We start from the raw sequence: 15,196 nt of genomic DNA, 5'->3' as shown, positions 1-15,196 counted from the left end.
CAGTTCAGCATTTTGCATGAATCAATCATGGTTTATAGCTTAACATGTTGTTTAAACCCAGCCAACTAAGGCTTGCCCCACAAACTTTTATTAAGCAAATTTCATTAAGTGTCCTATGCAAACCAATTCACACAATACTTTAGATTACTTTCATTTTCCATAATAAAAGTGCCAGTTCAAATGAAGCAGATAGTAGAGGAAAAACTGGTGGCAAGGAAACATCTGGTTCCCATTGTCCATACGTTCCTGTTATTTTCAAAATGCCTTTAGTCCAGCAGTTTCATAGGTGATTTCACCAGGCCAGGTTTGAGTTTATATAAGCATATATAATGTTATACAATTTGGGCTTAAGACAGTATTAAAATATTCCCCAATTTCCACTGCAAACCATCTGGTTCTTAGTTCAACTAGCATATAGAACACAGGTGTCAATCTCGCCGTGTCATGTGACGTGTCGCGACATATCGTGACCTTTTTCGCATTGGCGGAGCTGGGGTGGGCGCGGCCTCCACATAATGCAATTGGCCCACGGGCCGGCAGTTTGACACCCCTGATATAGAATATGTTGCTGTCAATGTGGCAACACAAGATTTAATTTGTTAACATTACAATGTTTTAGTTGCATTATAATTCTAGGTATTTCAGAAGTTTTGCAAAATATTTTTTTTAGAAATGATGGGAAAGAGTTTTCTCTCCTGCAAATCTTTTTATCCATAATTAGAAGTATTTGTTATAGGAGCTGGGATACAAGGTTGCATTTTTTTCCTTGGTCCTCTTTGGGTTAGATTCTCACTTTTATCAAGTCAACCAGGAAATATTCAAAACCAATGTTTTTCTTTTACTTGAGATCTCAGCAGGTACATTATCAGAGTTCAATTGTAAATTCAATATTTTAAAAAAGCTTAATGTAAGTTCAGGTTAATTTACATCCGGGATCTATGGAAGTTGTATGTAGCCATTGGGAAAAACAATTTTCCTAAAATATTGGTAGCTTTATGCACACTGGAGAAGAGATGGAAATATTAGCCTGGCAATATGAGTGGATCTCAGTTTTGAAGAAATGGGAAATGAAAGTTCTTAATGACAGAAATGGTTTCTTAAATATTTTAAGCCGAGGTCATATTTTGGTCTTTAAAATCCAAATATGAAAAAATGGCCACATTTTTTCTACTCAGTCATAGCTTTGGGGACAGCTCTCTTTGCAGTCCAGCTTTACAGAGATTTATAGCATCTTCTGTACATTACTGAAAAATGGCAATTGTTTACATGAGATCTTGAATACAGAAATAAGAGTCCTATTAGAAATGAATGCTTAATGTGCACTTTCTAAGATATTTTCCTTGAAATGCTTACATGTGGAAGTGGCTGCTTTCTAGTCAAACATGTTTTTAATCATACTCCACTTATCAATATATTTCAGTATAAAAAGCTTTAATCTTCAATTGATGTCTTTTAATTACATTCAATTTTTATTGCAGCAGAACTGGAATCTGTGGCATCTTAATTTATTTCACTGTAACATTTAATACTGTAAGTAGAATATTTTTAAAATTATGTCCTCAGAAGAAAAAATTGGGTTATCCTGTTCCAGTGCCAATAAACAACTTATTCATTCCAAAGATGCTAAGGAACATCAAATTCTCTTTATCTATCGTATCTTGCATTTAACTGATTAAATATGGTAGACACCATATAAAACACACCATTTTAATAGGGAAAAAATACAAGAAACAGTTGCATTCTTTTCCTTTATTCTAATTAACCAATGCCTTATGTCCACATGCAACTTATTGCTTTAGATATTATTGAATATACTTCTACACAAACATATACAAACAGCAAGACTTTAAAAAGCCAGTGAAGTGCAAACTCAGTTATATACATTTATCATAAACAACATAAAAATATACTCGAACTGGTAGGTAAACCATGTTAATGTTCACCAAGTACTTCATCAGAATTGCCCAATCTCATATGCCATTGTCATTGTGGTGGGTGGCAATCCAATCAGTGTAGCTGCGGTATTTCAGTTTAGCCCAGGAAAATAAGTATCCACTTCATTCCTGTAATTATTTTCAGTAGTATGTTTATTACATTTTGTGCTGTGATTCAATAAAGCTTCCCTATTTGGCTTTTATTGCACTCTACGTCTCCTGGAATTTGTAAATCAGCATTACATCTCATAATGCTTTTTTTAAAAAAATTGCTTTATAAATGAAAATATGTAAGCACCAATACAGAAAGTACAATATAGATATTTCACTTAGTGATTTTGTCACTAAGTTCCCGAATACAATCAGTTACAAATGTCATCTAAAAGAGCAGCAATTATTTTTTATAAAGAGGCAAAACCTACTCCATTATTCATGTGTATTCTACGTTTGTAATAAAAAAATCTAATTTTAAACTGTTACAATTCCATGCTTATTTAGGAATCCACTCAAACTAGTTAGAAGGTCAGAGCCCTTCAGTTGCATCTTCTAGTATATATTTCTAATTAAATACCCTCTTGGGAAGGCCCTGATGCCTCTCAAGACTGCTTTCTTGTTGAGAAATTGCTGTTTTGAAAGCAATTTGTAAGCACAAGTAAGTCCCGGTGTTTTTCCTGCTCTGATGGGGCTATGTGTGATTTCATTGGGAGAATAGCAAAAGGAAAACGTGCACTCTTCAAATATGGATCTGGCCTCCGATTTTTCTCAAAGATAACTAAAAAATCCAAGACATGGAAGCCACAAGGGGGTCTAATCTAAGGAGATCTGTTGTATAAGAGAAAGGAGAATACAATATTGGATAATCAATAGCATATATTGCTAAAGTTTACAAACGTCTGTATTTAAATTTCAGCAATGTAAGGCCACATCAAAAACAATTATAAGATCACAGGCTCAATTTGTACTCTTCATTACTAGACTAAAAAAACCCCGATCCATTTGTACAATGAGATCAGTCCTGCATCATTCATTAGATAAGTCAGCATGATTGTTAAAGGAAAAAAAACAATATTAGTACAGTATTTTGAAATAAATGCTTCATCAATCACAACTTATATTGATGACAGTATATTTTGCTGCTGCTGTATATTCTGGGACTCTAAACGGAGCATCAATGGGATTAACTTTACTAGGGATTTCATTTCAACAAATCAATGAGATTCCATACATTAGCAATAAGTATGATTTTGACATTCCATCTCACCGTTCCCAAAATAGCATGAGATTAATACTTCAACTTCCCATGAGGCGGGGTAGGGGAACCAAGCTAGTACTGGAATACATAGCATGGTACTATGTCTAGATAGAGTATAGGAAGAGGAGGTGGAGGAGGAGATATTTAATCAATTTATATGGCTATCAACCTGCCAAGGAACAGCTAAAAAGGCATGGTTAACTGTAGTCAACAATAACAACAAAACATACAATCCGGCTGGTAAACGATATCATACTATCTCCCAAGGTGGCACATCTAATATCCCAGCCTGAAAACCACTTTTTTAATGCCTTGTGAAAAATTAGCAAAATCAGGGCCCACTGAAGCTCAGGGAAGATCATTCGAGACCCAGGCATTGCCATGGAAGTGGTATGTCTCCTAGGTCCAGTCAAAAGATAGGACCTTGGCAGAAGGCCTGGGATGGAACAATACAACTAGAGACAGGCAGTCCTGCAAGTAATCGGTTCTGTGCCCTGCGGGAATCCATAGATAACCTTCGCCTTCAATGGCACTTCTGTTGATGCAAGTTCAAATCTTTCTGGCAATATGGATAGGAAGGGGCGGGCTGCATGTGTAAATATGTGTGGGCAGAGAAATCTTAAGCCATAATTGACATTTCACTTTTGAAATAGAATCCATTCTAGTTATTTCTGCATGTTTATTAGGTAGCATATTTTCCTTACATTGCACAGAAATGTTGCAGAATAGCATCAGAGTGAATACATGAATTTTATGCAATTTTGATCAGAAGGTTATATGCACAATAACCTTAACATAATTTAAGGAAACTCATGGAAAGAAAATATCCTGTTTCTTTCTTTTCCCAGAAACCCATTTTGTTCTCTATAGAGTTTCAGGATCTGTTCTGAACCTGACAAGAAACTTTCCTTCGCTTACCTTCCTCAAGTTGACGTCTGAGAACTAAATATAATTTCGGACAAATCCTCCCATCCAATCCCACATAGTTCAGGGAAACCTCATGGTTCTCCAAAACAGCTTTTTAGGATACATGAATGATTTCAGAGGAAAAAAGTTATTAGAAATCTTCCCTTTCATAAATTTCCTTAAGTTATGCTAAGATTCAGGTGACTGTCTTCCTTAAAATAGAACTTAGCAACTTTAAGAGTTGTGGACTTCAATTCCCAGAATTCCTCAGCCGGCAAAGCCGGCTGAGGAATTCTGGGAGTTGAAGTCCACAACTCTTAAAGTTGCTAAGGTTGAGGACCCCCGGTTTATGAACTCCATGACAGCTTACAAGGAAGAAACTAACCAAGACAAACTACCCAGTCATGTTGCCTTTTTTAGTTTTCCATAACAAAATTATCCTTGCTAAAATAATAAAACAAATGAGTATATTCATGTTTACTCTTTACTTAAAAATAAAATAAAGGATTGAGAGATCGATTTATAAAACCTGTGTTAAAGTACTATACTTAATCATGGTTAATTTTGTAAAATAGTAGATTAGTTCTGATATTAATCCTATTAGTAATACTGTGATATTATCAATGTTTCCAGTGTTAAAAAGACTTCTGAAATGAGTGGGAGTTGTTGAAAAGGCCGCACTGTACATGCTACAACTTGTAATATGCATGCTAAGCAGTAAATTATATTGGGCTCTCTGAGATTTATTTTAGAGTAAAGGTAATTATATTGCCTATCTCATTCAGCAGTCCAATGGAGCACAAATTTTTAATACTACCTTCTAATGCATTCTTAGCAGATTAAAAAATGTTTAACAATAAGATTGTCTATATAATCAAATAGTATTATCCTGAATCTTTACATAAGTCAATTGATTTCCCTTTGTAATTAGTCTCTCAAAATAGCTGAGGGATTATGCTCCTGCTAATGTAAGTCCCTTTTCATATTTCACCACAAATAAACACATTTGTTTTTCCTCCCTAAAAAAAAGTACAAGTTACCATATCAATTTGTAAGATAATGGCACATTACAAACAAATTATTTCAAAAAGCCAACAACATCAGTTTTTAATGCCTTTTATGACATACATTTTCTCTAGAAAAGAGCTCTGATGTAGTCTAGGGGGGACACAGGATCAGTCATTAAAATTTTAATTCAATTCAAACTTTAAATTGCTTGATAATTTTTTAACATTTGATTTATAGTTATTAGCATACTAATATTTTTTGTTTAAAATCTCACAGTTGAATATGTGAACTGCCACTATTCATACATAACACATGGAATTTCAACCGGATACTGCTGAAAGTTAAGTACTGTAACTCTTGCTGATGAAATATGGAGAGATTTCCCTTCTCACCAGCCATCTAATCGACATCAAAATATGGTTCCTGAGTGTAAACCTGATATGTCACATTTCATTTACTATGTTTGACATGTTTTGAAATATCTGAGGAGTTTAAAATGGGATATGCAAATCAACATTTGCTATTACAGTCATCAACCTATGAATAAGCTTTTGCTGAACAGTTCCCTGTGCTTATATAATATTCTAGAATATCAAGAACATAATTAAGTTGCATTGATGGGAAGAATAAGCAGTTCTCTGCAATCTCCCAATATGCAAATAAACAAATCAACAATAAATTAAGATATGTTATTCAAAACATAGTTAAGTGTTAGATGAGTAAGTAGTGAATATCATTAAAAATACGTTGGATGATGATTTGGTAAATTCAATTTAATATATTACAATATAAAACAAATTTGAGTCCATAATAGTAGAGAGCATATGTGAAGTTACTGTAATGTAAACAATAGATTTTCAACTATTTTGTTTTTCTTACAGATTTTCCCTTCTCGCTTTGTATTTGCAACTATGATTCATGCCATTATTACCTCACAGCTAGACTATTGCAATGTATTTTATGTGGGACTCAACTTGAAAATGATTGGGAAGTTGCAACTGATCCAATCTGCATCAACCTAGCTATTAAAAAGGGAGAAGTGGATTTAGTAGCATAACACCCATACTCTAGTCACTTTGTTGGTTGTCAGTAGGCTTCTGGGCCCAGTTCAAGATACAAACTTTAACCTATATAATGTCTTACACAGTTCAGCACCAGTGCACCTCTCTTGAATAGAATCGGTCATCCTGTAAATACCGTTCGTAGAAAGGTGGCAAAGAATCCCCCAACTGCATGAAGTGAAAGGAGTAGGTACCAGAAGTGTGTATTCTCCCACTCTGTGGAATATCTTGATCCCTGAGATGCAGAGACTATTTGTTGTTGTTTTTTCTTTCCAAAAAATTTAAGACCAATCTGGTCCAAGCATTTTTCGGCGAAGATGGTGAATCTGAACTATTTACTGTAAGGTCCTTTGTAATTAATTTGTGATTGTCTTTTATTCTGACGATACCCAGGTTACTATAAAGCATCTTGAGTTGCTAGAACTAAAACAGTATAGCTGTGACTAAATAAATAAATAAATAAATAAATATTAGTGATGTTTCTGCAAGTAGCCATTGTCAAGAGCTGAAGGATGATTTTTCTCGTTGGAGGAGCACATCTTCCTAAATTGCATTAAAGAAAAATTGAGAAAAGTTAAAATGAACTGATTAGTAACTTTTTCTTACTTATAGAGGCTCTTGTGACAATCCACATGTCCAAAATTCATTAATGCTTTACCCCTCAGGAGTTTTATAGCATAAAAGTTATCTGTTACACGATAAAAGGCTGAAACCAGATCAAAGTTCCAATACTTGTGTCAGGGAAACAGAATACTGGCATGTTTTTAAAAATCCCTCTACTGTTTATCATGCAAAGATGCTGAAATTTGGATATTTAAAAAGTTCAAAACATCTATACTATTTTATATACAGTAAGAAGCAATAAAAATAACTCATTTAAGAAAAAAGATCTTCAGGCTCAAATTTGTATTTGCATGTAAAACTAGTCAATGAATCCCAAAGATCCTATTCATGCATGTAAGGCAGTAGAAAATGGAGTAAAATGTATAGATCTGAAATGAGTAATTTGCAAAGCAGATGAGTCTTCAGATATGAACACCAAATATTAGGAAAGCCAAGAAACATGCCAGAAATGTTGCCATATTAGCAGAACGTAAACAACCTGACATTCACAAGCATTAAAAATGTATCATTTTAAGAAACCTGAGTGAAAATTCACAGGAATATAGTGCTAAAAAGGGTTGATCTTCAGAGATTCAGCTGACTGCTCAATGCTTAGGACACCATGCCAAGGTGAACATATGCAGCATGTTGTTGTTGTTTCTGACACCACGCAATCCAAATCTTCAGAAGAAAATGTTTTGGAGACCCAGGAGTGTGTTATTGGAAATGCTAAATTTAAGAAAGGTATCATTATATTTCCTTAAGAGGAACTTTTTATGGCAAAAGTCTGCATTGTTCTTTTAACGTACCCCAAACTGCTATTAAATGCTCTTCTTCGTGTTGCCATTTTTATGAGCTTTGGCTTCTTCTTGTCCGATGAGACAAATAACCTTGTAACATCCTCGTGTAATTCTGACCATCCACATTAAGTTAATAATATCCAATATGATACTGGAGATAAACCAGGCGCTTTGAGCTGCAAATCCTAATCTGTAGTAGGCTTCTGTTCCAAACTCAGAAGCAACACTGTTGTAATAAATTGGAATGACTATGATCCTCCCTAGGAAGAACATGATGGTCATTAGCAGTCCATTGATGATGTTGGCTTTTGAAGCTTTAGAATACCCCAGTGCTTCAAAGAACCACCTATAAGAGAAAAAAGATTAACAGAAATCAAAATGAGAAAAGTGGTATTTATTTTATCTAGGCAAAGTCTGAGACTACATCTGCATATCTGCTTTGCCTAGAATCATCAATAAATTTTGCTGCCCTAAAATATGGCTGCTGCCACAGTGTCACCCTTACCACTTATTTGGAAGCTACAAAACTGTCTCCACAGATTGTGCAACTTGCTAAGAGGCATGACTGGTGGTTCTTTGGCTGAAATTCCAACCCCATTCAACATCCTGTGAAAAGCCCTTTCCAAATTGTATACATAATGCTTTGATTACTCCAGAATTGCAATCATTTCTTTCTTCTCTCCTGTCATATCATCAACTAATTGAACTATTTTTGTTCTGTTTTATTTTGTTTTAAATCATTGAAACTGTGAATTGACTGATTATAGTGAAAGACTTTGTATCTCTTTGCTTCCATCTAATGATTTTTGTAGTGTACCGATCATCTGGATTTGGACAGCAGTTGGATAGGTGGCAATGAAGACTTGACGTTTGAGAAATGGGTTTAGCTGTGGGGAACTGTAAGCTTCCTAAGAATATTACATGAAGAGAGGTAGTAAAGAGCAAAGCTCTTATGAATTGTAGTAACTGAGAAGAAAATTTCCTGTCAGGTGAGCTACATAAGTATAAAAGATGAGTTCTTTCTATTACACTTCCAATTATCTGTGAGAATACAAGAATAGGTTTGTCAATTTTAGGACTTGAAACTCCATCAATCAATTGACTAATCCAATGGAGGAAGGGTGTGTGTAGAGTGGCTAGAAGCCAGGGTTTCAATTTACCTAACAGCCTGTAAGGTTGCTGGCCCTTACTTAAATTTGAGATACCATTAAAAGTCTAATCAGGCAACTCAAACGGAGGCTTCTTAAAAAAAACAGTGCTTTAATTGATCAAATAAAACAGCTGGGTAGCAAACAATCTGGAACGCTGGCAGAGTTACGTCCAGAAGTGCCACACCTTAGAAAGTTAGCAGCATTGCTTTATAAACTTTGTTAGCCAATGAAAATCAGACAACAGAGCCATTACATCATAAGGAAGACATCAATCATTCCTGTACACTTCCTTATTCCCTCCTTCAGTACATTCCATCCATGTACATGTCTTCCCATGCTTGCATGAAATTTGTCCCTGACACAAACGCTGATTACAAAAGCGAGATAGCAAGTTAGGCTAAACAATTTCTTTTGTTCCAGTTACAGAACCCTTCAAGCCCAAAGACAATTGAGGGGTAGGAGACAGACCTGAGACTGGATAAAAGAGGTTGATCCAACAGAAAACTAGCAGCATCAAATGGAACCCAAGATTGTCAGTGCAGGACATGTTCCCCACATGTATCAATGTACTTGGCACTGCCCACATATGTCTCAAGGATAAAAGAGAAAATAATAAAAACTAGTAGAATAAAGATTCTAAATCTGCATTAGGGCTGCGTCAGCTGCAGAGGAGCTATGCCCTAAAACAGGGATCCCCAACCCTTGGGCGGTAGCCCATTACAGGCTGTGGCCTATTCAGAATTGGGCTGTGTGAGTGGTTGGCCAGAGCATGCACCTGTGCATGCATACTGTAGCTCAACTTAGCAGTGGGCCAGTGGGCATACACGTGAGTGCCAGCCCACTACTCGCACAAAGGCTGTGTGCGCGCATGCCAGCCAGCCACTCGCGCAGCCCAATTCCTGTCTCCCCCACCCCAGCCAGGTCGCCAAACTGCAAAGGTTGGGGATCGCTGTCCTCAAAGTATATTTTTTAGTGGATGATATATTCTACACTTGTTCTTTGTGATAAATGATAATAAACAAGCACAGAAATGAGCAATTAGTTCTAACCAATAGATGGTATGTATAAATCAACAACAGGACAAAAATATTTTATATGCTAAAGAATGCATAGATGTAAAAGTGAGGTCCTGTCTCATTTCTCTCATCTTCCTTTTTGTAAACCAACAAAAGCCAAACTCACAGAATATTTTCTTAAGTTATGGAAATGTGCGCAATAGCTGTTCTCCTCAAGCTAAAGGAAATTTTGAAGAGACATGAGACAAAAATCAATGTTCTGTTCGATCTTGTTATATTTAGCTCTCCTCAAAACTTATCTATTCTAATAAAGTGAGAAATATTCCTTTCCCTGTGTGCTTTTTTTCATATTGTCCCTACTCGAGTATAGTTTCTGCATTCTACAGTTGCATGGATAGAAGTAAAGAAAGGGATAATATAGTTCCTTTTCTCCCTATTGGTCTAGAAATAGGAAGAGAAATAAACTTAAAGCAAGATCTAACGGAACACTGAATTTTGCCTCATGTCTCTTCAACACTTTCCTTACACATTATTAAGGATAATTATATAAAAGCAAATGCATTAGGCCTCTGACAAATTTTAAGGGGGTTTATGTATACAGCATATCATTTATTTTTTCAAAACAAACAGTGAAGCTCCTCTGAAGTGATCTTCTAGTTTAAACTATCCAGATGATTCAAAAAGGAAGGAAAAGAACTTTTGTTTTATTAAGATTGTTGTACCTTGCTTTTTATAACTTTTGTCGTCTAGCTCAGAAGAGTAATTGAATTGCTTATAGATGTCAGGGAAGTTAGCTGAAGAGAACATCTTGAACTATTTTCCTTTTGTTAACGATATAGGCAAGGAATACAAGCTGTTATATAAAGATCTATATTCACAATCTATATTTGTGTGTTAGTAAAGAGATTCTCTTCACGTCAAAGCAGCAAAAACAAATAGCAATAACATAGCTCCTGAAAACAGCTGTAGAAGGAAATTTGAAAGCAATCTGAAGTCAGACTGCACATACTAGTTTTGTGCCTTATGCCATGCTGCAAAAGGAGCATCACAAAGAATTCATTGTTTGCAATGGGCTAAGACCTTCCAACGGCAATAATGAAATGACTTAAGAATCACTTTTTGCATGACAGATGAAGCAAACAAAATAAAAATAACATTTTAATATAGTAATGAGACAAAGAGGCTAAGCTTACTTTCTCTTCATTCTAATTCTCTTCATTCTAATGCTAAAAAACTTTTACTCTACATATGTCCTGGCCAAAATAAGGAAAATGACAATATAAAGCAATACTAAAAAAAAGTAGACTGTTGAAACTTAAAAGATATTAATATGTTAAACATATTCAAAGTCTGAAATGAAAGTAAATGAAAGTAATTATTCAAAATCAGTAAAAAAAAGAAGGTAATGAGTAGCAATGGAAGAAGAGGAGAGGAGAGAAGAGGAAAAAAGGAAGGAGGCTGATATCTTAAGATATAAAATACCATTTATAAATATTGTCATGCAGAGTGGTCTAATATATACTTTTGTTTTGTGAAACTTATAGAAATTAAACAAACAGTATGATAATGATGTGATTCTTTAGAAAAATTCAAAAATTAATTTCTAGATCTCACTATTAGGCATTCTTGGTACCTAGATGGATCATGCTTTGACCTATCTCAGAAGTGGATTATATAATACAGTAGCAGATACGAACAAATAAAAACAGAACAAGAATGAAATAAACTTGCAAGAGACAGTACCATACAATTCTTGAAAATACATGCAACTCAAAAGTTGACCCTTTTACTAAGGGACCTATTCCAAGAATCATTGCACAAAGAAAAAAAACTTAACATTTTTATTTAGATAAAAGTATCTTTCTTCTTTAAAGAGCCTTGAATGGATATTAAACAAATAACAAAATGGTTATTGGTTTTAGTTTGAACAGTTATCTTTTTAGAAACTAGGAACATCATCTGCTAATAGAAATTAAATTATTTCATAATTAAATGCAATTTCATTAAGTCCTCTAGCAATCATACATTTTGGGGGAAAAAAATCCTCAGTTAATATCTTTAGGTCATTTTCATTAACCCTTTGCTAAAACACCAGTGACCACAAGGTTTTAACTTTAGAAAACAGTGAGATTGTATCACAGCATATAGACAGTGCACATGTGTTAGGTCAGTGGCGACTGAGTTACACATAGCAAGCTAAATGATAAGGTAAGAATAATAGGAAATATTACCTACCGCTGATTCACAAAAGGGGTAGAGATTTCTGCAAGCAGACGAAAATTAGCAAAATATCCCAATAATCCTCTGTCCTAGAAAAAGGAAGTAGAAAAACAAACCAGAGATCAGCAGTTCTAAGCCTTATGTAAGTTTTATCCACACAGAATATAAATGAGTCTACTACTGTTGAATAAAGGCTGCTGCTGTCAATGCCCTGATCCCCGAATTTCCATGTTGCTGTGCATTCTATAGATAGTTCTCAATTTACAACCAGAACCGAACCCAAAATTTCTGTTGCTGAGTGAAACAGTTGTTACGTGAGTTTTGCCCCATTTTACAACCTATATTGCCACGGTTGTTAAGCCAATCCCTGCAATTGTTAGGTTAGTAACAAGGCTGTTAAGTGAATCTGTCTCCCCCCACTGACTTTGCTTGTCAGGTCTCAAAAGATGATCATGTGACCCTGGGACACTGCAAACTGTCATAAATACGAGTCAGTTGCCAAATGTCTGAATTTGATAACATGGCCATGGAGATGCTGCAATAGTTGTTAAGTGTGAAAAATGGTCATAAGTCCCTTTTTTCAGAGCTGTTGTAACTTCAAACAGTCATTAAACAAACTGCTGTAGGTCAAGGATTACCTATATATATATAACTGCAATGGTTCAGTATGCTATCAACAATACTGATTTCTGGTTAGTCTGTGTATGGTCTATTGACTGCCAAATTTACATCTAGATTAAATTCTAGCTACTGCTGTTTAACTTTAAAGCTTCATTCCTTTAATTCCAATATACTTGAAAGAGGACAAGTACAAAAGACAAAGCTTATCAATTGAAGAGTTATTGATGAATCAATAACAGGATGTATTGATTATGAGACACTGTAACTGTAACTTCCTTAAGTGATGAATAGAATAGAATAGAATAGAATAGAATAGAATAGAATAGAATAGAATAGAATAGAATAAGAGGGGAGGGGAGGGGAGGGGAGGGGAGAGGAGAGGAGAGGAGAGGAGAGGAGAGGAGAGGAGAGGAGAGGAGAGAAGAGAAGAGAAGAGAAGAGAAGAGAAGAGAAGAGAAGAGAAGAGAAGAGAAGAATTCTTTATTGGCCAAGTGTGATTAGACACACAAGGAATTTGTCTCCAGTGCATAAGTTCTCAGTGTACATACAAACAACAAAGTCATAAGTCACTTTTTGTCACTTCCCATAAGCAAAATAACTTAAGACAGTTACATATTTGAGAACTAAGTTCAGCCCTGAAATGACAGATGTTGGTCACCTTCTTACAATTCAAGTTTATTCCTTTCCTGTATTTTCCTGTATTATTTTATTCCTTCCCTTTTCTGTATATCATAAGTCTCATAGAGCAGTTACTTTCTTCTTGAGAAGAGCCATGAATCTTAATGGTAAGCCTATTAAAATCTATTTTTACTAAAATACATGTACACTTGTTATGTTATAAAATTAACATGGAACTTACCAGTACAAAGTAATATGCATATATAGCTAGTACATGGTGAGTTACAAAAAATATATCCCCAATTGCCTTCCAGTGAAAAATAATAAGCAACAAATCTGAAAAGGAATAAAGAACGTGAGTAAAATTCTATAATTATTATATTTTATTTTAAAACTTCTAATGCTGCAAGGCAGAGATGCAAAATTACTTCTCTTTTTCTGTTATCAGGATAAAAATTTCCAAGTGGCCCTTGCCAGAACATCATTAAAAATAGAACCCCAAGCTTTGGCTTATGATCCCTTACCATGTAACATTGATTGTTCCTTTTAATATAAATCTCAGATTTGCCTCATCGTAGGAAGTTATTATCAAATCGAGTCCTGAAGTTGCCTAATATTTCAAACAATCTCCTCCCACCTTATGTTTGGAAATATTTATTTAAGACATGCAGGAGGAGATGCATACTGTATTCATGTACATCCTGAAGTAGCCTTTTAAAACTGAGGACCAGTGGTGAAGAAGTTGAACTTTCAAAACAAAACAATATGTTCTCACACTGATTAATCAATTTCCATCTCAAGGAAAACTCAGGGGAAGGCCTGTAATTAGGAAACTAAGCTTTCCTCCTTGAACAGCCCTAATTTATTCCCCCTTATTTTTCTATGGTTATTAAATTATTGATACCAGATTAGTGCCATGGAAGCAGGAAGCAAAGTGGAAAGAAAGAAAGTAATTCTTGTTACTCAGGCTTGAGAATAAGAAATTGACAGAAGAAAATATTTTAATAATTAACACAATACTGTCATGTTATGAAATAAAATAATCACATTTTATAGCACAATTTTTGGTGTGAGGGAAAATATGGTCTGCTTCCTACAGACAGACTTTCGTAAAGAGGGCCATGTTTTGGTAAACTTCTGTTAAAAGATTCTTTCAAAACAGATGACTTATAATAAATTATATACGTAATATTTTACACATTACCTGAAATGAGGTAGCCTACAGTGATAGCAAGATTTAGTTGCACTGTAGAAGCATCGCCCCTATAAACAAAGACATCCAAGGAAACACATTAAATATAACATGCATTTTGCTTATATTTATTCCCCCCCCCCAATATGGTGATCACTTTTTTGGATGTTGGAAGAGAGACCCCACATCTGCTAAGATGATCCTACAAAACTCTGGTAAATGGCAAACAGGCAAGGGAAAAGTTTCTGAACAGACATAGTTAAAAAGATTAATGTATGAATGTGGATTATAAAATTTTTGCAAAAGTTTTGGCTAATAGACTGATGCAGATACTGCAACATTATATACATGATGATCAAACTGGTTTCATATCTGGGAGATACATGAGGAACAATATCAGGCAAATTGTAAATTTATTGGAATATTTGGATAAGAATAATCAAATACCTTCGGCCTTTATCTTTCTTGACGCGGAGAAGGCCTTCGACAAATTGGAATGGCAGTTTTTAAATAAAGTGTTGGATTATATGAACTTTGGAGATCAATTTAAAACAGCTATAAAGGCGATATATCAAAAACAGACTGCTCAGATAATTATAAATGGAGACTTGACAGAGCCTTGAAAGAGGCGGTGGTGAGGCCCCTCCTTAAGAAGCCTTCCCTGGACCCAGATGTATTGGCTAACTATCGTCCGGTCTCCAACCTTCGCTTTGTGGCGAAGGTTGTTGAGAGTGTGGTTGCGCAGCAGTTCCCCCGACACCTGGAGGAAACAGTCTATCTAGACCCGCTCCAGTCGGGCTTCAGACCGGGATAC

At 35.2% G+C, this 15,196-nt stretch overlaps 1 protein-coding gene across 1 annotated transcript in view; it reads right to left on the bottom strand.

Annotated features, from left to right (window-relative positions):
• Positions 1–7,585: 7,585 nt before the first annotated feature.
• TLCD4 (TLC domain containing 4) overlaps positions 7,586–15,196 on the bottom strand; it is a 15,845-nt gene continuing 8,234 nt past the window's right edge. Inside the window, exons 3-6 of the mRNA XM_015829257.1 lie at positions 14,395–14,453; positions 13,432–13,526; positions 11,967–12,040; positions 7,586–7,910 (exon numbers count right to left, since the gene is read on the bottom strand). Of these exons, the coding sequence (XP_015684743.1) occupies positions 7,586–7,910; positions 11,967–12,040; positions 13,432–13,526; positions 14,395–14,453 (553 nt within the window). The remainder of the gene's footprint in view (positions 7,911–11,966; positions 12,041–13,431; positions 13,527–14,394; positions 14,454–15,196) is intronic.

This window comes from Protobothrops mucrosquamatus, unplaced genomic scaffold (assembly GCF_001527695.2).
Source record: "Protobothrops mucrosquamatus isolate PMUCROS unplaced genomic scaffold, P.Mucros_1.0 scaffold_233, whole genome shotgun sequence".
NCBI classification, from domain to species: domain Eukaryota; kingdom Metazoa; phylum Chordata; class Lepidosauria; order Squamata; family Viperidae; genus Protobothrops; species Protobothrops mucrosquamatus.
Note: the sequence above shows the minus strand (reverse complement) of the source record. Positions and strands in the feature narration are given on the sequence as shown.